Raw genomic sequence first — 25875 nt, 5'->3', positions numbered from 1 at the left:
TTCTGCTGAGATGTGGCACATGTCACTTCTGTTCCGTAGGACAAGGGAAACCAATGGCCTAGGCTGGCACCAAGGGGTCAATGAGGTATATTCCTCCCACACAGAGGTTCTGCAAAATTGTGTTGCAAGGGTAGGGATGGGTAATCCTCTTCCTGAGAGTCCAGAAAAATCATAGGGAATAATGCTACCATTTATTGAAAGGGCCTAAAATGGAAAAACAGGCATGTCAGGGCAGGTGCTGCTATTATTACCATTTCACAAATGAGGAAACTAAAGTTTAGAGAGCCACGTGGTCATATGATCTTATACTTGCTTTGGGGACTGGACATTTCTGAGAAGTTTATCTTGTTTTTTAATCTAATTTAATTTAATTTATTAATGGTAGATCAATCCCATTAATAAAATGTTGTAGATAGTCTAGAATACCCTCTACCTTCCTTCTATTTTTGGAAGCCAAGCTCAGGAGTTTGTGAAGAACTGACTTTAAGCTCAGCGTGTAGGAAGAGAGGAGGGCACTGTGGACTGTGAAGTTAGGTGGTTTGGGGACTGGCTCGGGAACGATGCCTCCAAATTCTTGTTCAAACTCAGAAAGTTGTTTAACTTCTCCAGGTCTCAGTTTTCTTACATGAAAGGGCATGCAACTAATAAGGTCTTTCTGACTCTGCCTTAGTCCATTTTCTGTTGCTATAATGGGATACTTTATAAAGAATAGAGATTTATTTAGCTCACAGTTCTGGAGGTTGGCACCAGCATCTGCTTGGCATCTGGCGAGGGCCTTCTTGCTACATCATAATACGGCAGAGGTCATCACATGGCAAGATAGAAAAAGTATGCCAGCTCGGATCTCTCTTTCTCTTGGTACAAAGCCACCAATGCCATAATGGGGGCTCGGCTCTCATGACTTCATCTAATCCTAATTACTTTCTAAAGGCTCCATCTCCAAATACTGTTAACCAAATGAACTTGAGGATTAAAATTCCAATTCACTGAATTTCCAACCACGGCAGGCTCCAGGAAGCTAATATCTAATTTCACTATTCCCAGTAGAACTTCAGATGGCCTGTTCTTTTTTTTTTTTTTTTTAAGAATTACCTCAGGGGCTAGGGTTGTGGCTCAGTGGTCGAGCACTTGCCTTGCACTCTTTAGGTACTGGGTCTGATCCTCAGCACCACATAAATAAACAAATGAGTAAATAAAATAAAGATATATATATATATATTTTTTATACATATGTGTGTGTGTGTGTGTATATATATATATATATATGTATATATATATCAGATCAGGCGAGGCGGGCAGCGACCAAAGGAGGCAGATTTAAAAGGGCCACTGAACAAGGCTTTATTGAGATCTCACTCCCTGGCGGAACTGGATCAGACCCACAGAGGAGACAGGAGAAGGGTCTGAGGAGAAACCGTGTGGAAGCTCAACTGGACTGGACTTTTATGGGGCTTACAGCAGGAAGGGAAGGGCTTGGGACAGGAAAAGGCGTTTTTAGGGTCCCTTGCCCCCTTGGAGTTGGTCAGGGGAGTTGGCTGAACTTCAGGATTGGCCAGGGGGTCCTGCTGATTGACAGGCATTAGTCAGGAGATCTGACTGATTGACAGGCATTCCCGCCGGCATCTGATTGATGTTCTTTTCCCGCGGGCTGCTTTGTTCTAAGTTGCCACCAAGTAGCCACCAAGTTGCCACCACCGACCTAACAATATATATATAAAGATAGTCTTGATGAATGGGCCCATCTCTGTTCCTATGTTTATTCTTTCAACCATTCAGCTAGAAGTAGAAGTCCTCTGTGCCAGGTTTCTATTGTAGGCACTGGGGTACAGGGATGAGTCAGATCCCGTTCTTCGTTTCCAGGAGTCCACAGTCTTTATCTATAGGAGATATACAGGGATATGGATGATGGTAAATTCATGACAAGTGCACTACCTACAAAACAGGGCTGAGGCTGTGGCTCAGTGGCAGAGTGCTTGCCTTGCACATGTGAGGCACTGGATTCAACCCTCAGCACCACCTAAAAATAAACAAAATAAAGATATTGTGTCCAGGTATAACTAAAAAAAAAACAGGGCCAAAGAGGAGATTGTATGAAGATACTCATCATGACCAGAAGAAGCAGCTTTCTCAGACTCACTGTGGTGCTAACCAGATGTTATGGTTTAAATATGAGGTGTCCCCCAAAAGCTCATTTGTGAGACAATACTAAGAAAGTTAAGAGGGGAAATGTTTGGGTTATGAGGGCCTTAACCTAATCACTGCACTAATCCACTTGAATGGATTAATTGGAGGTAACTGAAGGCAGGTAGGGTGTGGCGGAGGAAGTGGGTCCCTGAGGGTGTGCCTTTGGGATCTGTTTTGTCCCTGGTGAGTGGGGCTCTCTCTGCCTCCTGGTTGTCACGTTCTGAGCTGCTTTCCTCTGTCATACCCTTCAGCCCTGATGTTCTGCCTCACTTCAAACCCAGAGTCTGGACTGAGACCTCTGAAACCATGAGTGCCAGATAAACCTTTCCAAGTCTTGGTCGCAGCAAAGAAAGAAAAGCAGATTAAAACACCAGGGGAGGAGGAACAGGGAGATGAGCAGGCAGGCAGGTCAATGGGAGTTTAGGCTGGAACTGGGGACATGTGAGAGGAGGTGTCCAGCAGGCCTGTGGACAGCTGGGACTGAAACTGAAGGGAAGTATAGGTTCAAGATGTGGGTTGGGAGACATTTGCAAACAGGTGCTCACTAAAGCCATGCAGGCACATGAGAGTGCGACTTTTCCTTCCGTTCATTGTCCCTGGATATTGTGCCAAGATCAGGGTCCTGAACTCCTGGCAACCTTGACCGCACAGGGTGGCCACACAGAATAACATTTCCCAGGGAGGATTCTGCAAGGGATTGACTTGAGCTGGGTGCATCCGCGGACAAGTTGTCCCTAAAGGAACAAACAGGCAGCACCAATTCCGTTTTATGGCCTTGTCTGACGCTAGAACACGTAGAGAAGGCACCAGGTCATCCCTGGTGCAACATGGACATAAATCAGACAGCACCCTGCTTCCTGAGGCCCCAGCCAAGGAAGACAGGACCGGCCCAGCCCTGACTGGGATCAATTACAGGCCATTCCTCTGCCTGCCTCCTTCCACGGACACATGCAGGCCTGGCTCCAGGAGGCCCTACGGAGAAGCAGCTCTCAGACTGTGTCTGTGACAAGATGCAGAGCTCTACCTTGGACAGGGCAAATGGAAGAGAGCTGAGTGAGGAGGATAAAAGTAATGGTAGTGAAACAACGTCTACTTTTGTTGACTGCAGCAGGCCAGGCACATGTCAGCAATTGACACCCATTACTTAATTTTAATCTCACACTAACCTTCAGAGGTAGGTTGTATTATTGCCAAGAACAGCAACTAGAATTGGGAGGTAATCCTGGAACTGAGGTGGCAGCAGGTCCTCTGAAGACAAGATGCATGGGTCACTGGTGACACAGTGTGCACACATACCCCTGCTTCTTTTCTATTCCCAGGCCCGTCTCATTCTTAGTTTTGGCTCACTTGGGCTTGCACATGGCCTATTCTAGTTTCACCAGCTTTCTCTACATTATGACCTTTCAATCATAGATCCTTTTGATAAGTGGCTCATTGCTTTTCAAAGTCTACAAGATAGAATCTAATTGGCCAAACCTCACCTTTTCATGCAGCCCAAGTTTGGATGAGGTGCAATGCACACCTGAATAAAATCAGGATTCCTTGTGGTCAAAAGAAGGAAGGATGGAGAGATATTGGAACAGCATTCAATAGTGACCACTATGTTGCACAATTATTTAGTTTCAGACTGTGAAAAGTGTTTTGAAGAAATACAGGATGCTACAAGACAGTGTAACAGGAAGACTTAGGTTGGATGGGAGTGGTGAGGTTTCAAAAGGAATATGGCTTGCCAGCTAGTGAGTCAGTGTTATGTTGCTTAGAGTACAGGTTAAGCTGCTGTAACAAAAAGTTCCCACACACAATGGCTTAGAGGAAATATATGCTTATTTTTCTTACATGAATAGTTCAGTGTTGAGTAGTCCATTGCTAATAGAGCTGGCTCTGTCCTAAGGAGTCATCTGGAATGCATATTTGTAAGTTGATGTTACTTCCCTTAACTTGAGGGTCTCATCTCTGGGTTCACAGCACCAAGGGCGCTCACTTCCTATTGGCAATCAGAGTGCTCTACCTACCTGCCAGGAAAGATGGAGAATGGACAATTCCACTGGGCTTCCACGTTCAACTCTGATATTGAGAAAAGAAAGAGGGAAAGGCAACCACTGAGGGCAATTCCAGTACCCTGCTCTTGGGGGAGAAGATGAAGGACTGAGCCTGCATAGTTGAATGCAGTAGGAAAGGCCAGTGAGACGAGGGGAAAAAAGTGCTCACTGGACTTGGCATTAATGAAGTTTCTGTGGCCCTGAAGATCATAAGGAGTCAAAGACAAGAAGTGTCAATGTGGAGCTCGAAGTATAAGACAACACTTTTGAATAACTTGGAGGAGAAAGGGAAGAAAGAGTATCAAACCTAGATACAAAAGGTACAAGTCAAAGGTACAAAAGGGGTCTCTCTCTCTCTCTCTCTCTCTCTTGAGTTAGGGATTGAACTTGGGGCCTTGTGCATGCCAAGTAGGCACTCTACCACTAGCTATACCCCCAGACTCTTTCTTTTATTTTCTTCTTCTGTTTTTAACATTGAGAATATTTACAGGCAAAGAGGAATATTTTAGGGAGGGAGCATTTGAAGATGTGAGAAAGTGTGGGTTAGCACCCCATACCCGAGAGGCACCTCTCACGGCAGACAAGAAGGGACCAAGCACAAACATGTGGACAGAAGCCTTGAACCAAGAGAGAAACGTCCCCTCTGAGGTGACAGGAGGGCAGTGAGGGTGGAAGGTGAGGTGATTACATTCGTGGGGAGGGGAGTCAAACCATTCTTGCCCAAGAGCTCCTGTCTCTGAACCAGAAGGGAGGAGCTTCCTGGCACAGAAGAGACACATGGTTGAATAGGAAATGAAGGAATCTGTGCAAGGCACAGGATCAGGGGTACAAGGATTGCTCCAAGAGGGATGGCAGGCTGCAGTCCATCAAGAGGAAGTCAAAGGGCAGGCAGTAAAATGTGAGCACCTGTCCATGTAGAACACTGTCCTGCTGCCCCAGGTAGAGTGAGCAGCAGCTTCGGTGGGCCCAGACACTGCTGAAAACCCTGAAGACACGGGGGCAAAGCAGCCTTGTGAGGGTTCTGAGCCCTGCAGTCACCTAGGCTGGGGTGGGGCAGAACTGAGCTAGCAAAATGTACTGTCCAAATGATACCTTGGCCTCATTCATATGAATGAGGTCTATGGCCTCCAGGTCACTCCTGGAACATGAACAGAAGGAACCTGCTGTGGTCAGATTGTGTCACTTACAGAAAGGTAACTTGAGTCCTGACTTTCAGTATCTCGGAATGTAACCTTTAAAGATAGGCCCTTTCTAGAGTGAAGGCATTAAGGGTGGCTTCAACTGGCCATCCAATATGGCTGGGGAAATTTGGGCAGAGATAGACCACATAAAAGGAAGACAGTGTGAAGGGACGGAGAGGAAACGGCCATCTACCAACCAAGGAGAGAGGCTTGGAGCTGATCCTTCCCTCACCGACCTCTGAGGAACCGAGGCTGCAGATGCCTGGATCTCAGCCATCCAGCCTCAGAACTGTGAGATGAGACCTTTCTGTTGTTAACCTCACAATTTGTGGTACTTTGCTACAGCAGCCTTAGCAAATCCACTATTGCTCTGCGTCCAGCGCACATCTCCTAGAGGGCTCGTTGACCTGATGAACTTGGGGTGTGTGGGAAGGACCTTTGGTGGAACAGCAGGAAGCAGCAGCTGTGTCCTCTGTGCCCAGGAGTACAGCAGGGGAGCCCCCACTACCCCCTCCCTGGCAGTGTGGCTGAGGCAGCTGCAAACAACAGCTGTGCCCAGCAGGAGCAGCTGTGGGAAGTGGGGTTTGGAAGGAGTATGGAGGACACAGGGATCAGCAGAACCGGAAGGGTCACTCTGGGAAAGGGCTTGTTTTTTTAAGCATAAGTAAGACTTGTCTTGGGAACCAATAAAACTTGGTGGGGACACTTTACAGGGGGCTGGAGATGATGTGATTATTCAAAATCCTGTTCACTAACTCACGTGTATTGTCCCAACTCCTTCTTCCTGCTGTATCAGTAGCTGAGGTTGTCAGCAGCTGATGGTGGCCTCTCTCCACCATGCTCTCCCATCTTCTAGGAAGTCATTGCATCAAGTCACTGTGCCCTGCCTATTTCTGGGAAGTAGCCCCAGACTTTATGTCTCTAGGGAAGTGGGAAGAAGCTCTTACTGCTGGAAGATTTTGGATCCTGCCTTAGATTGGATTGGGAAAAATAAACCCCTGTGTCCTGGGAAACCTGCCAATCTAGTTCCCGGAGTCTAGGGGAGGAAAAGGGAGTGTGGACAAAGGGAATGGGGGCGGGGGATGGGTGGGAAGCCGATGTAGCTGAGTATAGCACATTGAAGAAGTTCTCTGGGTGCTATTAAGTTACGCACGAGAGGACCTGATAGAAGACTGCACTTGAGAGGAGGCCAGGGCCAGTTGATGGCTGCAAGGCATCCTGGTGGTGCTTCCTAATGCTGAAAATCTCAGAGCCTGGCTGATTGGATGTTCTCCTCTGGAAGACTTGACCAGATTTGCTAGATGAGTAGCTCAGGATATATACAGACTATGGCTCCATCCCTCTAGATGGCTTTCCGATGCACATAATGTACTTACAGTTGCCATTTTGCTCACAGACTTGTAATTTGGGCATGGCTTGATGGGAACAGCTCATCTCTGCTCCATTCCATGTTAGCTGGAACAGCTGGGATCATCTGAAGTCTCTGTCACTTGCAAGTCTGGCAGTGACCTTAGCTGGAGCTGAGCTAGAACCTCTCTATATGGCCTCTTTTGTGGCCTGGACTTCCCATAATGTAATGAGTGGGTTCCCAGGGTGAGTGTCCTCTAAGTGAGAGTTTGGAAGTCTGGCTAGCTTAGCCTTGGCAGTCTGATTGCCTCACTTCTGCTGCATTTGGCTCATCAGCAGTCAGCCACTAAGGTCTTCTCATTTGCAAAAAGAGAGGAATTAAAAACAATTTTTTTTTTTTGGTTAGGCAGAGTGTCAAAAAATTGTAGATGTGATTTAAAACATCCTGGAAGGTAGGCCTGATTATCTCTGTGTTCCAAAGAAGCTGGGTGACTTGCCAAGATCACACGACCACCAAGAGACAGAAGTGGCCTAACATCAACACACCTACATGTACACATCACACAATGCACGCACATGCACATGGATTCGCACGCATCAAGTGTTTCCTTTGCCTAGCAATTTACATTTTCTAACACCTGTACTTGGGTATATGAGGGTCATTTTAAGTTTACACTTCAAAAGTCAAATTCCTAATTCTCCTAGTCTTGTTCTGCAGTTTCGCTGTCCTTCTTGACTCTCCTCACATCCCACATGGAAGTCATTAACCAATGCTGTCAGTCCTAGCTTCAAAATACACCCGGAATCCAACCATATCTTCAATCTTTAACTCAAGTCTACCACCATGCTTCAAGCCAGCATTATCTGACACCTGAATTATTGCAATTGCTACCTGCTTATTTCTCGGTTTCTGTCTTTACTTACCCACCACTTCTGGTCTCCACAGAGCAATCTGAATAATTCTTTTATAGTATAAATAAGATCATGTCTCTTCTCCGCTCAAAACCTTATAACGATATCACTCCTCATGCAGAATAAAAGCTAAAGTCTTCACAATACTCTCTAGGCTCCACCCTGAGCTGTCTATGCTCATCTCCAACCTTTTGAACCTCATCTTTTACAACTCTCTGGCTCATTCTACTTTAGTCACCCTGGTCTCCTAGCTTTTTTCAAAAGGGCCAGGTACTGCCCCCCACCCCACCCCACACTGCCACAGAGCCTTTGCACTTACAGTTTCATCTGTCAGAGAGTTGCATGGCTTCCTTTTTGTCTTTCAGGTTTCTGCTCAGATGTTACCTTATTAGGTCTTTTTGGATTACATTAGTTATTGCAAGTATTCCTATACTTGCTTTTTCCCATCCACTGTCATTGCTTTATTTTTCTCCATAGGACTCATTATTATTGCAAATATGTAGTTTATAATATTACTTTTATAATATTATTACATGTTTTATAAAAAACTGCTGTTTCCTATAAGTTCTACAGTCTCGGGGATTTTATGTTTTGTTCAGTGCTTATTCCCCACCATTTAGAACAGTACCTAGCACATAATAGTCTATCATTTGTTGGATGAATAAATGAAAACTAAAATTGTGCTATCAACTTATCCTTATATTTTTGAAAGCTATGTTGTGTGTGGTGTTGTTCTAGTAATATAGCTTCTGTTCTTTCAATATGAGCCTCTTTAATCTCATTTAATGATTTGGCCTTAAATTCTATTTTGTTTTCATATTATTATGATTACCAAGTTATGGTCCTTTCATTGTTGGAAAGACTTCAAAGTGATTTGTTTTGTTTTAGGTTCAAAGTCATGTTATCTGCTAAGAAAATAGGCTGGGAGAATAGAACCTCCTGATGGTCTAGGAGAATTGTTTGGTCTCAGGCAAAAAGTTCCTAATGTGGTAGCCCATGGGCAAAGCCATTGGTTCTATAGCATTAATACATGATTAGTAAAAACAGACAGACAGACATGCATACACATAGGCATTCACACACACACACAAGCAGACACGTGCATGTACACACACGCACACAAGCAGACACATCTACAAACAATCAATTTTCCTAAAAACAGAGACCAAAATCCCTCCCAGATGGTAGAGCTTACCAGACAAAGGAAACGACTATTAGGAAAGCCCATGGGTGGAGGTGGGTCCAATTTCTCCTGATGAACAGAGAGAAGGTCAAGTATGGCTGAGTGAGAGAGAGAAAGAGGAAGAAAGAAAGGGAAGGAGGGAGAGAGGGAGGAAGGGAGAGAGAGAGAACACTGGCTTAAGAGAGGTAGTCAGGGGACAGCTAGGCAGGGCACTGTAAGTCAGAGTAAGAAATTGAATTTTATTCTAACTGTGATGGGGAGCCATCAAAAAGGGCTTAAGCACGAGAGTAGTATTTACATTTAAAATATTCACTCGTGTTCTGTGTGGAGAACAGGTTGCAGGGGACCAGGATGAAAGCAGAGAGACATCACCCCTCTTATCTAAGCAAGAGGTGATGGCCACATTGTCTAGGGAACTCTGGATGGAGATGCAAAGGAGAAGGCAAATTCAGGAAGGAGCCTGATGTGGTGTCAGCAGAGCTAGCTGCCAGGCACGAGCAAAGAGAGGACCCAGGAGTGACTCTCAGGTTTGTGGATTGAACAACGAAGTGGATGGTGCTGTGTCCTATACTGAAGCCAGCCCAGGTGGAGACGTGGCGAGGGGGGAGCAGGTGGGGTTGGATATGGCAGGGCCAGAAGTCCAGAGTATGCTTTGGCTAAGTTAAGTCTGAACTGCTTATCTTCACCTCTAGTAAAGATGACAGGCAGTTGGACACGAGTCTGGAGCTCAGAGAAAGGTCAGTGCTGATGATTGGCAAATCGATGATATTCAAAAGCCACAAGACTGGACAAGGTCACCTGTGAAGAGAACCCAGAGGAGAGAAGGGGCTTTGGGGTCCTCTGGGAATATGCTCACAGTGGGGAAGAGTTTAAGGGAAGCAGCAGCTGGAGAGTGAAAGTCCTGGTCTGGTCCCCTGGGGTCCAGTGAAGCAGAGGGGTGACACTTACAACCTGTAAGTTTTCTCAGAGATTTTTGGCAAAGGGAACCTGGTCAGAGACCTACTTTCCTGAGGTCTTGCAGGTTGAGGGCTCAGATGGTTGATGGTTGCTGCTTGCACATTAAAAGGAAGTGTAGCCTGCAGGCTGGAGAATCAGGAGGACATCTGGGTTCCTCCTTTTCAATGGGTTAGCTGCCCCCACCTCTTATGAGCCTCCTGAGGACAGGGACTCTGCCTTTGTACCCAGTGACCAGTTCAGAATAGGTATGGCCTGAATAGAATGAGGGAATAGAATGAATGTCTACAGACCTTGGAGGCTGGCTGAATAATGTAATCTGTAAGCCAAAAGGAAAGGAGACCCCGTGAAAGTAGGACCAGGTGACTCCATTTGGGGGGATGAAAGACTGGTGTGGTTTGCCCCTTCCCTGAGTGAGAGAATCTTTTGCTTCCTTCCCTGGGACTGAGTAGAACCCCACCACCTGCAAGAAGGTCCACAATATAGACAGGGAACCATGTGGAAAGGGATTTCTCAGAACACCCCTAGAAAGAAAGGTGCTGGCTTCAGCCCTCCTGAGCCCCCATGGTGGATCCCTGGGGTGATGTGCATGAGGGTGAACACCAACTTCTGCAGCCAGCAGAGGAAGGACCTCAAGAAAGTGTGCTGGGGGTGGTGGGTGGTCCAGTTTAGGAAGGGGTGGCATTTCTGCCCTCCCCCCACTGCCCCAAAGCTGGCCTTGGGTTTGGATTCAGCCTGGTGTTTCTTTGGGAGCGTGGACATCACCAGCCATAACATGTAAAAGCAGAGATGGCCGTTCAGGAGAAAGTGGGGAGAGAGAGAGAGAGGCAGACAGACAGACAGATATTGGTATGTCTCTGATGCATCCTCTCTCTGGCTCTAGTCCTCTAGACCTGGCTGATTTAGGCTTCCTTAAGATATACCCCCTGCCTTCCCACAAATTCTACTTGTGCAATCCAAGTTTATTTTTATTTCAGGACACAAAACAGAAAGAAACTCACTCAGAAAACTCAACTGAGCCCACTTTTGGCCTGGCACTTTCACTTCCCAGAGGGCTGAGGCTGCTGGCTCTGCAGCTCTGGGGCAAGATCTTCTCTGGAAGTTCTGCCCAGCTGCCCTGTTTGCTTCCCCATTTGTTCTGCGAATCAGTGAGTATCTCCTCATTGGATGGCTCTTAGCTGGACTCCTCCATCTCTCCTTGTGATGTTTGACATATCAGGAAAGAGGGGCATCTTTTGCTCAAGGATACCTGGCAATTGCTCCCGAAAACCCCAAAGCCACAAAGGCAATAATAAGAATAAAGGATCTGGTAGTCAAACCCCAGTTGGCCCCTGGAAACCTAAATGGGGAAGTGGTAACCAAGACATTTTCTCCTTCTGAGGAGAAGGAAACCAACTACCCTGGGGCCCATGGCAGATCCCTGGACTTCCTTGGGCAGCAGAACTTCCTTTGGAGAATTGGGGGAGGGGTGGGACACATACATACAAAAGCTGGGTCATGAGGATCAAAAGAGGGCATAGTATGGTGCCTAGTGTGGTCTCAACAAATGTTCTTTTTATAAGAGAAAGGAATTCTGGGGAAGTGAAAAAAAGGGGGGATTCTGGTAATAAAACATTGCTGGTGATATGGTTTAAAGTGCTTATCAAGATATCTGGTGCTTAGGAAGTTGCAAAAAATGGCAGGTTTAAGAAAAAAATGTTTAGTGTTGGGACAAGAACTGATGGGAACTCAGGCAAGTGAAAACCATTGGAACTGGTGGGCAGAGCTGCGCTGCTTCTTTTTATTTAGAGTTCTAATGTGGTTACCCATGGAATGGCTGTACATTTGTTCCAGTAGAGTTTATATTTGTGGAGTGGTTGACAGCTGTTAGTGAGGGCGATTACCTGGGTTTCTTAGAAATCCGTCTTCCAATCAGTAGAGTAGACAAAAGGGAGGGAGGAAGGGAACAGGAGGCACCAAGGACTGAAATGGAGTAAATTAAATTCCATGCATGTACGATGATGTCAAAATGAACTCCACTCTTATTTATAACTATAATGTACTAATAAAAACATTTTTTTAAAAGAAAGAAGTCTGTCTTCCAGGAAGCCAGAAGGGCCTGGGTTGAATCAGGGAGCCTTGAATGTGAGGAAATGGAGGTTTTGGGGAGGGGGCCCCAATAGTATATGAGGAGTAACAATCCACAAAGTATTTCATAAAATGAGTCTTCCCACAGGGAAAGGAAAGAGGAAGGCAGAGAGTTAACACACCCCCATTGACTCCCCCAGGATATCATTACATCATACCCAAGGAGGTGTGATGGTGTGAAGGCAAGGGGATTATACTGATGGAGTTTCCTTCACATGGAAGGAAACATCAGGAGGGAGTAAGAAGCATCCTCCCACCCACAATGAACTCAATGCATTTCATGCAGGGTAGTGAATTTTTTTTGGCTATCTGTCATCCACATCTTCTTTCTGTTTCTTTTGGGAGAGGAGAGTTCTACCCACAGGGAGGTAGAACATGCTTCTCATTAGAAAAGACCAAAAAATGACAAAGGCTTGCTTTCTGTGGTGCAAACCCAGGAATAGAATTCTTCAATCAGGGACATCTAACCCTGACTGTGAATCGGAAGATACAACTTTAAATAGCAGGGACCAAGCAGAATGTCTCTTTGGTCATGGGTAGGAAGGGGCAGAAGGTAGCTATGCCTGGCTTCTAGTCCAGCAGCAGCTCCAGTGTCTAATTTTGGGGAGACTGGCAGGGCAAGCTAGCACCAGCAGCAGAACTGGTGTTCCCACTGGATCAATTCTATAGCATGATTTGGGCTCTAGTTTTTGGCTGTGTGTTTCTATGGGTACTTCTCAATATCCCTGAAGATTCCATGAGCTAACCAAAATCTTTATTATAAGTTTCTTTTCAGCTTTAATTAGCCAGATTCACATTCTGTTGCATATAATTAAAACCTGCCTGATACAGAACTTTGTACAAGAAGTGCCTGATGACCACAGACCCTTAGGACCAGAGGGTGAGCCGAGAATTCGTTATTTTTGTATGTTGGAACCAAGGGCAGTGAGAAATTCAGCTTTAAGCAATGGGACTCTGACAGATCAAGCACACATTGGTGAAATGGCCAATTAAATTAGAACTTGTAGTCAACTAAAATGAAGTGTCCACTAACAGCAAGGCCATAAGGCTGAGGGGTCATTGCTATATAGCAGCATGAATAGCACAGAGACTTCAAGAGCGAAGTGGGGTAGTTGCTTCTAATTACACTGTAGGAGCTCATATCCTGACTCTTCAGCCCAAGTGTCCACCTAAAAGCTAAGGGTCTTTTATGACTGTGATTGAAAAAAGCCTCACATTTCTTGCAGAGGCAGGAATAAAGAGAAGGGGTTGTATTACTTAGAAGCCCAGAGCCTAGAGTCAGCTAATGGAAGCTGGAACTCTGACAGGTCTGTCCTTCAGGGTGTGGAGACCCTGATGAGTTGCCACCAAAGCAGAGAAGGAAGGGGAGAAATGTCTCATCACCTCCCTTTCTACTCCAACCTCTCATTCACCCAGAAGTCAGGAAATATAACTAGAAGGCATCAGCCCATCTGTGATACAGAGCAGAGAAGAGAAAGGAGATGGATCTGGGACACAGCAAAAGCATCTTCTTTGCTGGGCATAGGAGCACATACCTGTAATCCCAGCAGCTTGGAAGGCTGTGGTAGGAGGTTCTCGAATTCAAAGCCAGGCTTAGCATTGATGAGGTGCTGAGCAACTCAGTGAGACCCTGTCTCTAAAGAAAATACATAAAAGGGCCAGGGATGTGGCTCAGTGGTAGAGTTTGCCCCTGGGTTCAATCCCTGGTACTAAATTTTTTTTTTTAATTACAAATAAAGAAGCATTTTCTTTGTGGTCCAGTGATGTAGAACTAGAATCAGACCCCAGTGTACCTAGAGGGCAAATTACCAAGACAAACTCAAGAGGAGAGGCAAATAGGGGTAAAGTTAGGCTGTGAACACATGTGGAAATAGACCCTGAGGGTGCTAGACCAAGGATCAAGTACTATAATTTCAGATTGGACTGAATTTATGGATATGAATGCATTTACTAGAGATTCTTATTTCAGCAGGCTAATTTCAGTAGTAAGAAGATTCTGATCATTCTTGATTGATTGACTGGAACTTAGACTAAATGGTGGTCTACTAAACAATGTTAAGATGCCTTAACTTCCTTAAACTAGAAGGGAGATTAGTACATTTCCATGTGCAATGTGTTTCACACCCGCTAACTATACACCCAGAATGAACCCAGAAAACAATCCTTTTGTGGAGAAATTGAGAAATATATTAGTGAGAGGAACCCTGTCATTTTTTTTAAAGACACTGCTGTAGCTATTCTCTGTGAAGCTGGGAGTAGTAGTAAAAAATAGCATTTGCTTCCTGATTTCAATGGAGACAGCAGGATCCTAGAGTGGTAGACTCCAAGTAGTAGCACTTAACCACCCATACGTAGCAAGATGCACATGGTTACCAAATAGGACTAGGAGAGGAGTCTAAGTGCTATATGCAAAACAAGTGCCTACTATGGTCTACCCTTTGTCTGTCCATTGACATATCCCTTTCCTTCAATACTTACTCTCCTATTTAAACTTTCTGCCAAGTATAATACAACCAACCATCTTTTTTTCTTTTTGTACCGAGGATTGAACCCAGGGAGACTTAACCATTGAGCCACATCCCCAGCCCTTTTTTATATTTTGTTTTGAAACAAGGTAGCATTAAGTTGTTTAGGGCCTCAATAAATTGCTGAGCCTGGCTTTGAACTCACAATCCTCCTGCCTCAGGCTCCTGAGCCACTGGAATTATAGGCATGTGCCAATATGCCCAGCTAAACAACCATCTTTTGAAAAACTGTTAACTTGTTTATCCATCCCCGAAGAAGTCAACCCAAATTCCATAAGTAACTATATATTCTGTTGCAAGTTCACAGTCTGTGAGTGATGGTCATTCCTCTGGTAATACCATTATCCTGTCTCAAAATTATATATTCTGTGCCATAAATTATATTATAGTCCTACTTTCAATTCCTCCTACATTATTTCCCCAACAAAAAATATCTGCCTCACTACTATCTTTCCATGCCCTTTTGCACATAGAGTATCTTTTTATTTCAAGGTGGAATTATAGTGTGATATTTTTTAGAACAGTTAAAAAGACAATTAACCTAAAATGGGTAGTACTAATAATCTGCATAGCTCAACTGAAGTGATAATAAGATGAACAGCTATGGCCAACGAAGCAAATGTGCACGCAACAGTAATTAAGAATGTTGCCTGGTTACCAGCAATACCAATGTGATTTTAATTGTGGGATGCAGCCCTTTTTCAAAGGTGTTAAAATATGAACAAATGAGCATCTCAGAATTGATGAAGTACAGTAGCTAATATAAAATCCATACGGCACATCAAGAAAGAAAGTGCAAATATATGTGAAGTTCTTCTTTTTCTTATGGTCTATTTCACTTCTGTTTTCCAATAACTCATCCATGTTCCATTTGACTTAATTCAGTATCCTTCTCTTTTTTTTTTTTTTTTTTTTGCTGTTGATTGTTTGCTTTTTCTTTCTATCCATCAGGGTAACTAAAATAATAATTCTCCTCCTCCTCCTTCTTCTCCCCCCCTCCTTTTTTTTTTTTTTTTTGGTACTGGGGATAAAAAGCAGGATACTCTATTACTGAACCACAAACCGAGCTCTTTTAATTAATTTATTTATTTTAAAATATCTTTTTAGTTTTAAATGGGTGCAGTACCTTTATTTATTTAAATACATTTTGTTTTATTTTCATGGGGTGCTAGAGATAGAACCCAGTGCCTCACATGTGCTAGGCAAGCACTTTACCACTGAACCACAACCCCAGCCCTTATTTTTTATTTTCATACAGAATCTTGCTAAATTGCCCAGGCTGGTCTTGAATTTTCAATCCTCCTACTTCAGCCTCCTAAATAGGTGGGATTAAAGGCACCACCACGTCTGGCAGGATAGTTTCTATTTCTAGGTCTTCAAGTTTACTAATCATTTTTTTCTATAGTGTGTAACCTGCTTTTAACCCTATACAGTGAAATTATAATTTCAGAAATGTAATTTTTCAGTTCTAGAAGTTTCATTAGTTTAAGAATCATTTTCCCTTTCTCTTATTATGTTCATATTTTCTTTTAAATCTTTGAGCATACCAAAATATTTTTGCTAGCTAGTTTAGTATTTTTGTCTGCTAACACCATCATCTTTGTCATTTCTGGGTGTGTTTGTACTGATTATTTTTTTCTTGGTTATAAGTCTCATTTTCCTTTTTTAAACATCTTATAATTTTTATTAGATGTTGGGCATTGTAAATGTTACATTATGGACAAGCTGGACTTTGTTGTTTTCCTTTAAAAATTATGTTAAAGTTTGGGCAGACAGCTAGCTGTGGATCATCTTAATAATTTCAAGACTTTTAAGGCTATGCTCTAGGCTATGTTAACTGTATTAGAAGGAGTAACCTAATTGTTCTCTACTAGTTGCTCTGCATATTCAACTATGTCTCTCATATCTGGCTGGCCAGACTTGAGCATATCCCAACCCTGTAAGAACTCTGGAAAATTTTAATCTTACAGCTCTCCAACAGTTATTCTTTGCCTAGTCCTGTGGTGTTTCATCCTAGAAACATTCAACTTAGCATTTAGTCCAAACATCTGGGGGACCTGATGCAGATTTCTAGAAATTTCTGGAGCTCTCTGTATCTCCCTCCTCTCCTGTACTCTGGTTCACAGATGTAGTTGTCTTGACCTTGTGTTCTCTCAGCTCAGAAATACTGTTGCCTTCCCTCCCCTACCCCCACCCTTTTCTGCTGGGGATCAGTAAATGACTACAGGTAGAAAGTCAGGGCAACTGTAGAGCTAGTATCCTTTGTTTCCCTTCTCTCAGGGATGTTCATCTTTATGGTTTCAATGTGTCTCCTACACAATTTAAATGTTGCCAATGTAATAGTATTAAGAGTAGGATCTTTTAGGAGGTGTTTAGGCCCAAAACTCCTCCTTTGGGAATGAGATTAAGCCCTTGTATTAAAAAAAAAAAAAAAAGCTTCACATAGTGTTTAGCTATCTTGCTTTTCTGGCTGTGCATGGGATGACAGTGTTCTTCTCTTTGAAGGATCCAGCAATAAGGCACCATCTTGGAAGCGAAGCAGAGAGCAGTCCTCACCTGACCACCAGACCCACCAGTGTCTTATCTCAGACTTCTCAGCCTCAGACTGTAAAAAATAAATTTCTGATTATTACAGAATGCCCAGTCTGTGCTATTCAGTTACACAAATACAATGAGCTGATGTCCCTGTATCTGAGAGTAGTTATGTCATTATTTGGTCCAGTTTTATATTTGTTTGTGGTAGGGGGGCTAGTTTGATATGTTGCTGCATAATGGAGGCAGTGAGAATCTTCTTATTTTTGAATTATTTCTTTTCTAAATTTTTGAGGCTCTTGCCTGGTTCACTAATTTTTGACTTTCACTGTTTTGTTTTCTAACACAGATAAATAAGGTCGTACATTTTCCTCACAGACATTGCTTTAGGTTTATCCTACAAATTTTGTTTTGGTGGATTTTTGTTATTATTCAATTAAAGCACTTGCTAATTTTCATTATGGTTTCTTTTTTGGCCCATGTGTGATTCTGATTTATATTTATTATATATCCCACACTTTGAGTCCTTTGTTAAGCATATGTATTAAAAATATCTTCTCCTGTGCAAGACTTTTCTTTGCACTTTCTTAGTCACATTTTCAAATGAACACATTTTCCAAATTTTAATGAAGTTAATTATGGAAAAGTTTGTGGCTAGTAATTCTTGTGGCCTATTTAGGAAAATTTTACCCATCTCAAGACCATAAAAATATTCTGTTTTCACCTAGAAGATTTATTGTTTTATTTTTTTGGCACCAGAGATTGAACCCAGGGGTGCTTAACTTCTGAAGCACACCCCCAGCTCTTTTTACATTTAAATTTTTTTTTTAATTGAAGATGGCCAGCATGCTTTATTTTATTTGTTTATTTTTATGTGGTACTAAGGATCAAACCCAGTGCCTCATACCTGCTAGGCAAGTACTCTGCCATAGCCCTCTTTTTACATTTTACTTAGAGACAGGGTCTCATTAAGTTGCTTAGGGACTCACTAAGTTACTGAGGCTGGCTTTGAACTCATGAAACTCCTACCTCAGACTCCTAAACTGCTGGGATTACAGGCATGTGCCACCATTCCTATCTATTGTTTTCTTTTTTATGATTAGACTTATAATGCATCTTGAGTTGTTTTGGATAAGATAAATGGAATTAAATAGGTGTCTTTTATAAATCAGGGAATAGATATGATTAGTTCTATTTTTGGACTATATTCTGCTCCATTTATCTACAAATCCTTGTTATTATTATTATTATTATTATTTATCAGAGTGCATTTTCTAATTGTCAGTGGTATTGCTGCTGTGTTTCTTTAGTTTTTCTGACTATATACACTTTTCTGTCTCCATTTGGCTCTATGCTCAGAGAAGCTGAACTGAATGAATTATGTTAAGGTTTTTCTTCTCTTTGGTTCTAGGGCCAATGGAGCATCCTGGGAAGAGATCAAAGGGAGGGAGGAGAGAGAAAGAGAGAGATAAAGAGTGTGTGGCAAGGAGATATCAGGACATTTGGGATTCTTTTTTCCTTCCTATGATGTCCCCTCAGGTTGGTTTCATTACTTGACCAAATGTCATTGCTCTTGTCAAGGTAGCTAATCCTACAACAAAACTCCCTTTCCTTCTAGGACCTAGTAACTCCTCCCAATCTTATCCATTCAATTTTAGGAAAGGAGACAGTTCCTGTGCTTGTCAATCTGGCCAACTTTTCTGAACTATTTTGTGATACCCCAAACCAGTTAACATCTTTTTGATCAGTCCTTTTGCCCAAAAAATTGCTAGAAAAATATTAATTTGAATGTGCTAGTTTCTATAGAGACCTAAACTAAGGCACTAATGCATTAGAACATTAAAAAATATGTCTAGTATCCAGCATCTTTGGTAAATATTCTTTAGTGTTAATAATCTGTTTTTAGAAATTCTTAGATTTCCTGTGTAGACAATCAGCATCTTAACCTAGTGTTTCTTCCTTTAAAATCTTTTAATTTTCAAGTTTTAATTTGTTTTATTGCTTATTTCCTTGGCTTAGACCTACTTCCATTATACTGTTGAACAGAAATACTAATAATTATCTCATTCCTGGCTTTCAATTAAGGCAATGGTTGGTTCACCATTAAGAATTATAGTTGTTACAGATCTGGGATAGATACCTTTTTTAAGTCAAGGAATTTATCTTCTGTCAGTTCATTATTTTTAAAATTATGAACATATGTTGGCTTGTATTGAAACAGTTTACTGCAACTTTGATATAACCATAAAACTCCTTTTTCTCTTTCTGTCCTCCCTTGGGTCTTGCCTCCATCTTGGGAGTGCATGTCAAGGTCAAGGCCATGAAGACCTTCCTACCTTGCCCTAGACTACAAGGGCCTTTTAGTCCTCTCAGGTGAAGCTCAAGGTTTTGGAATCTTCCATGTGGAATGTTGCAAGATGTCCACAGTGGCATCATTTTGATATATTATTTTGCTTCCAAAACATCTGCTTTGTAATTTACTCAAGAACTTCTTTCTCTTAGGAGTCAAAGGAGGAAGTAGTAAAGGAAGTGATGAGGCGAGAAACCCTTTCTGACCCCCTTTTATTATTTGCAGCAACCCTATGAAGCAGGTGTTAGTAGGTTTATTTTATAGATGAGGAAACCAAAGCTCAGAGAGATGAAATGCCCTGCTCAGGTTAATGACAGAGTGAAATCCTGGCTCTCTGGCTCTAGATCTTATGCTTAAAAGCACTGCTTGCTTTCTCACAACAGAGAAGTGAGACCTGGGCCCACTTCTGCACTAGTGTACTTCCTTTCCCTGCCCTTGGAGTTTCAGCTATAAGCATTTCCTATTCTGTTCCCACCCTCCCACTCAGTTCCCCAACAGTTTTATAGTCTGGAAGCACTGTGGTCCTCTATCTCTGCTCCCAGGCCTCCCAGGCACTTGAGGATATGCAACTTGCCACTGCTGTAAGTACTGTGCATGTGCATGTAGAGAAGGAGAGGGTGGGATGGGGTTTATTTGCAAAAAGGAGGGTTGCTGAGAGGCTTTGATTCTGTGATTCTGTTTCTCTGTGGATCAGGCTGGTGCTGGGATGGCTGGGCACTTGCTGCTACACAGTCTGCTCCTGTCACTTCCTCTGATTGCTGGCTGGACTGCTTCCAATTGCCTAGTGACGGAAGGCTCCTGGCTGCCCCTGGTCTCCCGCTTCTTCCTGAACTGCCCCTTGAATTCCAGACTGCCCCTCCTTGCTGTATGCACCAAGGTGACCAACCTGACACAGGCCTTGGAAGCTGTGCCTCAGAGTGTGGAGGGGCTCTGTCTTGCTGGTTCCATTTCTGTTCTGCCCCAGGATGCCTTGTCCAACTACCCTGGACTCAAGGTTCTGGGGTTGAATTTGCGTCTTACCCGACTCCTGCCAGGAGCTCTCCGAGGCCTGGGTCAGCTGCAGGAGCTCTCTTTTATGGCTCCTCAGTCTAAGAACTACCTCTTCCTACACCCTAATGCCCTTGATGACCTGAGATCCCTCCAAAAACTCAATTTCTTGGGCCCTTGTCTGGACAGGAACTCGAGTATCCAATTGCCTACCAGTCTACGCCAGCTGGTTGTCAGGTACAGCTGCCTTCAGGATGTGGGGGAACTGGATGACATCTTCCCAGATCTGGCTCATAGTCCCTTCTCTGGGGATGCCCGGACCCTGGATGTATTGGATCTATCATTCAACTGGCAGCTGAAGATGGCCAGTCCTGGGGCCCTCCAGGGCCTCAGGCTGGGGACTTTGCATCTGGATCACACAAAGATGGATGCAGCTGCAGTGTTGAGTCTGGGACTGCAGAAGCTCAAGAGTCTGTCGGTGTTATTCACTGTCACGGCTGAGCTGCCTGCTGAGACAGTGGCTCACTTTGAGCTGCAGGAACTGCAGGTGGGAAACAAACAGATAGGGCACATAACTCTGGAAGCCCTGGCTTTCTGCCACAGCTTGCAGAGTTTAGTTCTTCAGAACGGTGGCCTAACTGCTCTGCCACCAAATTTCCTGGCTGCCATGCCCAGGCTTCAGAGATTGAACCTGGCTGGAAACCAACTGCAGAGGGTCAGGCTGTGCACGAATGAGACAGGATTTGTGTCAGGACTGTGGACCCTGAATCTGTCTGACAATGGGCTGCTCGCCTTGTCCCCAGCCACCTTCTCTTGTTTGTCCCACCTGCGGGAGCTGCTACTTCAGAGAAACCAGCTGGTGAGCTTGGAGGGCGAGGTATTCCAGGACCTATGGAGGCTGGAGATCTTGGACTTGAGTAGAAATCCATTGGTAAACCTGGGTGGGGGCTGGCTGGCTCCTCTGCCTTCACTGACCACTCTAAACCTTCTCAACACCCACATATTGTTTAGGCCAACCTGGGGCTTCTGGGGCCCAGAGAGTTTGCACCACTTGAGACTGCAGCTCCCCTCTGCCCCTGCTGGGGTAGCATTGTCCCTGCCTGAAAGGCTGACCAGCTTGGAGCTTCAGGCAGTCCCAGGCATGAAGCACCGGAAGCTGTTTCCTAATGTCTTTCCAATCTTAGAGACTCTGACTTTAGATGGCTGGGGACTGCACCTGGAGACCCAGAACATCTCGGAAATCTTCCCGGCCCTTCGTCAACTCACCCTTCTTGGCAGTAGCCTGGAGGCCCTCTGCTCTCAGGACACCTCCAACTTCTTCCTCTGGCAGCTTCCCGGGCTCCAGTCCCTGAAGGTACGCGGAGATGGGCACAGCCCCAGGCCCTGCTGCATTACAGGGCTGCCCAACCTCCAGGAGCTGAAGCTGGATGCCTTGAAGTACAGAGCTCGGCCCCGCCCAGTGCAGCTCCAGGAGCTGGTGGGTGAGCTGCCACGGCTCCGGGTGCTGCAGCTGGCCAGAACAGGGTTGGAGACACTGTCTGCTGCCGCTTTCCAGGGCTTAGGCAGTCTCCAGGTCTTAGTGCTAGACTGGGAGAAAGGCCTTGTGCTGGATGGTGGTCTACAGGAGCGGAGTCCTCAGATGCCCCAATATGTGTACATTCTGACTTCGTCCTTGGCCTGCCGGTGTGCCAATGCATGGCTGGAGCCCTGGTTTGAAGGGTCCCCCAGAACATACATGTGGGTACAACCACCACAGCTGTGCCCTGCAGAATCAGGGGGTGGCTCCAAGCATCCTCTTTTCCCCTTTCTCTTGAACCACTGCCAGGAGGCCTTGGAGTTGAAACTCTTTGGGGGCAGCTTCGCCTTCCTGCTTCTTCTGATCTCCTTGCCCCTTCTACAGGAAGCCAGGAACTCCTGGGTCCTCTATCTCCAGGCCCTGCTCAGGGCTTGGTTCCAGGGCCTGAGGGGTCAGAAGAATGAGGGCAAGAATTTCCTCTATGATGTGTTCGTGTCTCACTGTAGGCAAGATCAGGGCTGGGTGGTGCAGGAGCTGCTGCCTGCCCTAGAGGGCTGCCCTCCGGAGGGCCAGGGCCTGCGTCTTTGCCTCCCAGAGCGCGATTTTGAGCCAGGCAAGGATGTGGTCGACAATGTGGCAGACAGCATGGCCAGCAGCCCAATCACACTCTGTGTGCTGAGTCACCGGGCCCTACGTACACCTCGCTGCCGTCTGGAGCTCCGCTTGGCCACTTCACTCCTGTTGGCTGCCCCTCACCCCCCAGTGCTGCTGCTGATCTTCCTGGAGCCGGTCTCCCGCCACCAGCTCCCCCGCTACCATAGACTGGCCCGGCTGCTCCGCCGAGGAGACTATTGCGTATGGCCCAAAGAAGATGAAGGAAAGGACAGCTTCTGGGCTTGGTTGAGGGGCAGGCTGGGGCAGCCCCGGTGCAGGTAGAACGGGGGCCTGTTTTAGGGCAGAGGTAGGGAAGGCAAGCCGCCTTGCAGGGAGAGAGTGATATATGGGGCCGTGAATCTGAACCCAGCTTCCAGTGGGATGGGGCTCTGCAGGCACCAGGAGGACCAAATGTTGGCAACCCAGACTTCGGGAGCTTCTGGAGGCCGAAGGAGAATATCTGGAAAATGGCAGGTGGCCTTGCTGTTTGTGATGTGATTTCAACATCTCCAAATCCTCCAGTAAATTTACCAAGTCCATGAAATACTTGACTTGATTTTTATTTATTTATTTACTTTTAAATGAAAACCCACATGGGGCAGAAGGCAAAGGAACTTGAGTCACAGAGACTGCAGCACAAAGAAAATAAGGCTGGGATTTTATGAAGCATGCAGGGAAGGAGGGAGGGCTCTGGACATTCTGAAACTGTGGAATCTGGGACTAGGCTAAGTTCAATCAGATCTTCAAGGGGCACAAGGCCTCTTTTGCCACCTGGGATTATAGAGGGATTGGTAGCTGAGGACTAAAAGCTGGGACACTGCCTAGGAGGCCACAGACTGCTTGCCTGTTCCCTCCTTGAAAATATGAAGTCGTGTTCAAATCTTTTGAGTATCCGAGTACCACTGTGCTTAACTAAGATAACCCACCTGTGACTCCCAGAATAACATGTGCTCTTGCCTCTGGGCTTTTGCACCTACTGCTCTTTACTGAAGAACACCTTTTCCCTGGGGACCTCCAAAGCATTTTGTTTTTTGATTACACTTTTTTTTATACCTGTATTTTATTTTTTTAATGTGGTACTGAGGATCAAACCCACAGTGCCTCATGACTGCTAGGCAAGTGCTCTACCACTGAGCCACAAACCCAGCCCTTTTTCCTAAGCATTCGTTTAGTTTCATCTCAGGTATTATTTTCTCTGGAAGCCTTCAGAGACCTCCCACCTGGGTAAGCTGTTGCTTCTGGGCTCTCATAACTTCCTGTACCTCTCTGTCTCAAAGGACAGACTGCAGACCTGGGAGCCCCTAGAGCAGTGTCTCCAAAGTGGGGTGTACAAGATGACCTATTGGGCTTTGGAAAGAAAATGTTATAACTTCTATTTATCTTTATTTTTTTTCTCACTTTATTCTGAAGCTAGATGCCCTGCTTTTCAACCAGGAGGCGTTGGTGTGTTACTTAACCTCTCTGTACCACAGTTTCAAATTCTGTATTATGGAATAGCATTACACCCTCTATCAAAGGGTTTTGTGAGAATTAAATGAGTTAATATGTCTGAAACACTGAGACCAGGACCTAATCATGCATTACAAATATTCTATAGAAGATATTATTACATGTGTATCTTTTATAAATAAATATACATACCTTGGAAATATGTGTTCTCTAATGTTCCTAAACTCATAGGAGAGCTTGATTGGGAAAGTTTGGAGATCAGATCCTGGAGGCAGGGACTAGGTTTGTTTGAGTCATCTCTGCACTCTTGGAGCCTACTGCTGGCCCAGCTGAGAAAGGGTTCTGATAGACAACAGCGTACAGAATGCTTATAAACCAAACTCTGATGGATGCTGAACTAGAGAGAACCCAAGTCTTATTCAGGTTCTGTTGCTTATTTCTGTATGACACTGGGCAGGGCACTTGGACTCTTAGGGACTTTCTTAGGGACTAAACTGTGGAAACTGGGAACTTTACTTTTTTTTGTAAAATGCCTGGCTTTTATTACCTAAAGGCTAAGGGAAGCTATAGAACAATTCCTGGATTTAGGGCAAGGGGCGCCCTCTTGTGTCCTAATGGTGTATTTCACTTTCTGCATACTCAACTTCCATTCTTTCTCTTCAAGGTAGGTGTGGAAGATGACTTTACTTGACCCTGAAAAACCACCTTTCAGCTTCAGATTCTGACACTCTCTCAAATGTCTCTGGCCCACCCAGCACCCCATACTCCGTCTACCCCATGAGGCTTCCCTTTATTTTGTCTGAGGTCTCTTCCTCATGAAATGTCAGAGAAGAGGTCTTTGTAGGCACACACAAGCGGTCAAATTCCAACCCTGGTACTTAGTGCTCATGCATTCTTGAGCAGGTTACTTCGTTTCTCTAAGATCCCACTCCCGAATTGGGGGCAACTCTATCAAACACATAGGGATGTTGTGAGACTTCAACAATGAGGACTGTTAATAGGTTACAATTACATTTACTGAGTAAATTCACAAGAGACATCATTATAAATAAGTTGGCACATGGTTTACAGAGGACAAGGAATTTGAACTGGGTTATTAAAACTGAGATATGGATTTCCCCTAGTTTTAACCCTAGCTAACACGTAAGCCTCTGTCATATGCTAGGTACTGTTAATTTACCCCACACCTTATAGCTATTAACAAAATAATAATGGTTAATGGTTATTAAACTTTTTGTGTACCAGACTTTTTACATCCTTTCTCCTATTTAATACTCTTGACAACCCTATCAAGAAGATACCATTGTTATCACTCCCATTTTCCAGATGAGGAAACTGAGACATAAAGAGATTAAGTAATTTCCTTAAAGTTTCACAAATAGGAAAAAAGAGAAAGATGTGCACCTTACATTTGAAAATAAGTTTTGGACAAAAGCAGCTGGACTATAGAGACCCTTCTTTACCCACATCATCTCATTTAATCTGTTCAACAATCCATGATGTAGGTTCTGTTATATTTCATGCATTTTATATATGGAAAAACTGAAGACAAAAGTGATGCAGAATTTGTTCAAGACTACATCACATCGCTAGGAAGTAGTTGGGGCTGGGATTTGGATCTATGTCTGACTATAAAACCCATATTCTCAGCTCCATATTAGATTGCTCTTACCTCGAACTATTCACAATGGTACAAAGCAACTACATATTATATTAAGATTATTCTGTAATAATGATTAATATTGCTCTGACACCCACGAAGTGTCAAGCTCTGTACAAACGGATTTGCATAATAATGGCTAACATTCACTGCGCATTATTAGGCCCGCCGGTCCTTGAGCTAATCGTATTGTCTCATGAAGCCTCACATAAATCCTGTGACATGGATGTTATTATTGTCGTACATTTTACAGGTTCAGAATTCATCCAAAGCCA

General features: G+C 44.3%; 1 protein-coding gene across 2 annotated transcripts; it reads left to right on the top strand.

Moving 5' to 3' along the window:
• Positions 1 to 19370: 19370 nt before the first annotated feature.
• Positions 19371 to 23035, top strand: LOC107141977 (toll-like receptor 12). 2 transcript variants are annotated; one of them, XM_015485301.2, is made up of 3 exons: positions 19371 to 19915; positions 20029 to 21180; positions 21508 to 23035. In XM_015485301.2, the coding sequence occupies exons 1-3, from the start codon at positions 19898 to 19900 to the stop codon at positions 22771 to 22773; spliced, it is 2436 nt and encodes an 811-aa protein (XP_015340787.1). In that variant the 5' UTR covers positions 19371 to 19897; the 3' UTR covers positions 22774 to 23035. The 2 variants fall into 2 exon arrangements, with proteins under 2 accessions (XP_015340787.1, XP_015340786.1); XM_015485300.2 differs by having other exon boundaries at positions 19378 to 19915; positions 20029 to 23035.
• Positions 23036 to 25875: the final 2840 nt, after the last annotated feature.

Source organism: Marmota marmota, unplaced genomic scaffold (assembly GCF_001458135.2).
Source record: "Marmota marmota marmota unplaced genomic scaffold, marMar, whole genome shotgun sequence".
NCBI classification, from domain to species: Eukaryota; Metazoa; Chordata; class Mammalia; order Rodentia; family Sciuridae; genus Marmota; species Marmota marmota.
This window is presented reverse-complemented; position numbering and strand designations above follow the sequence as displayed.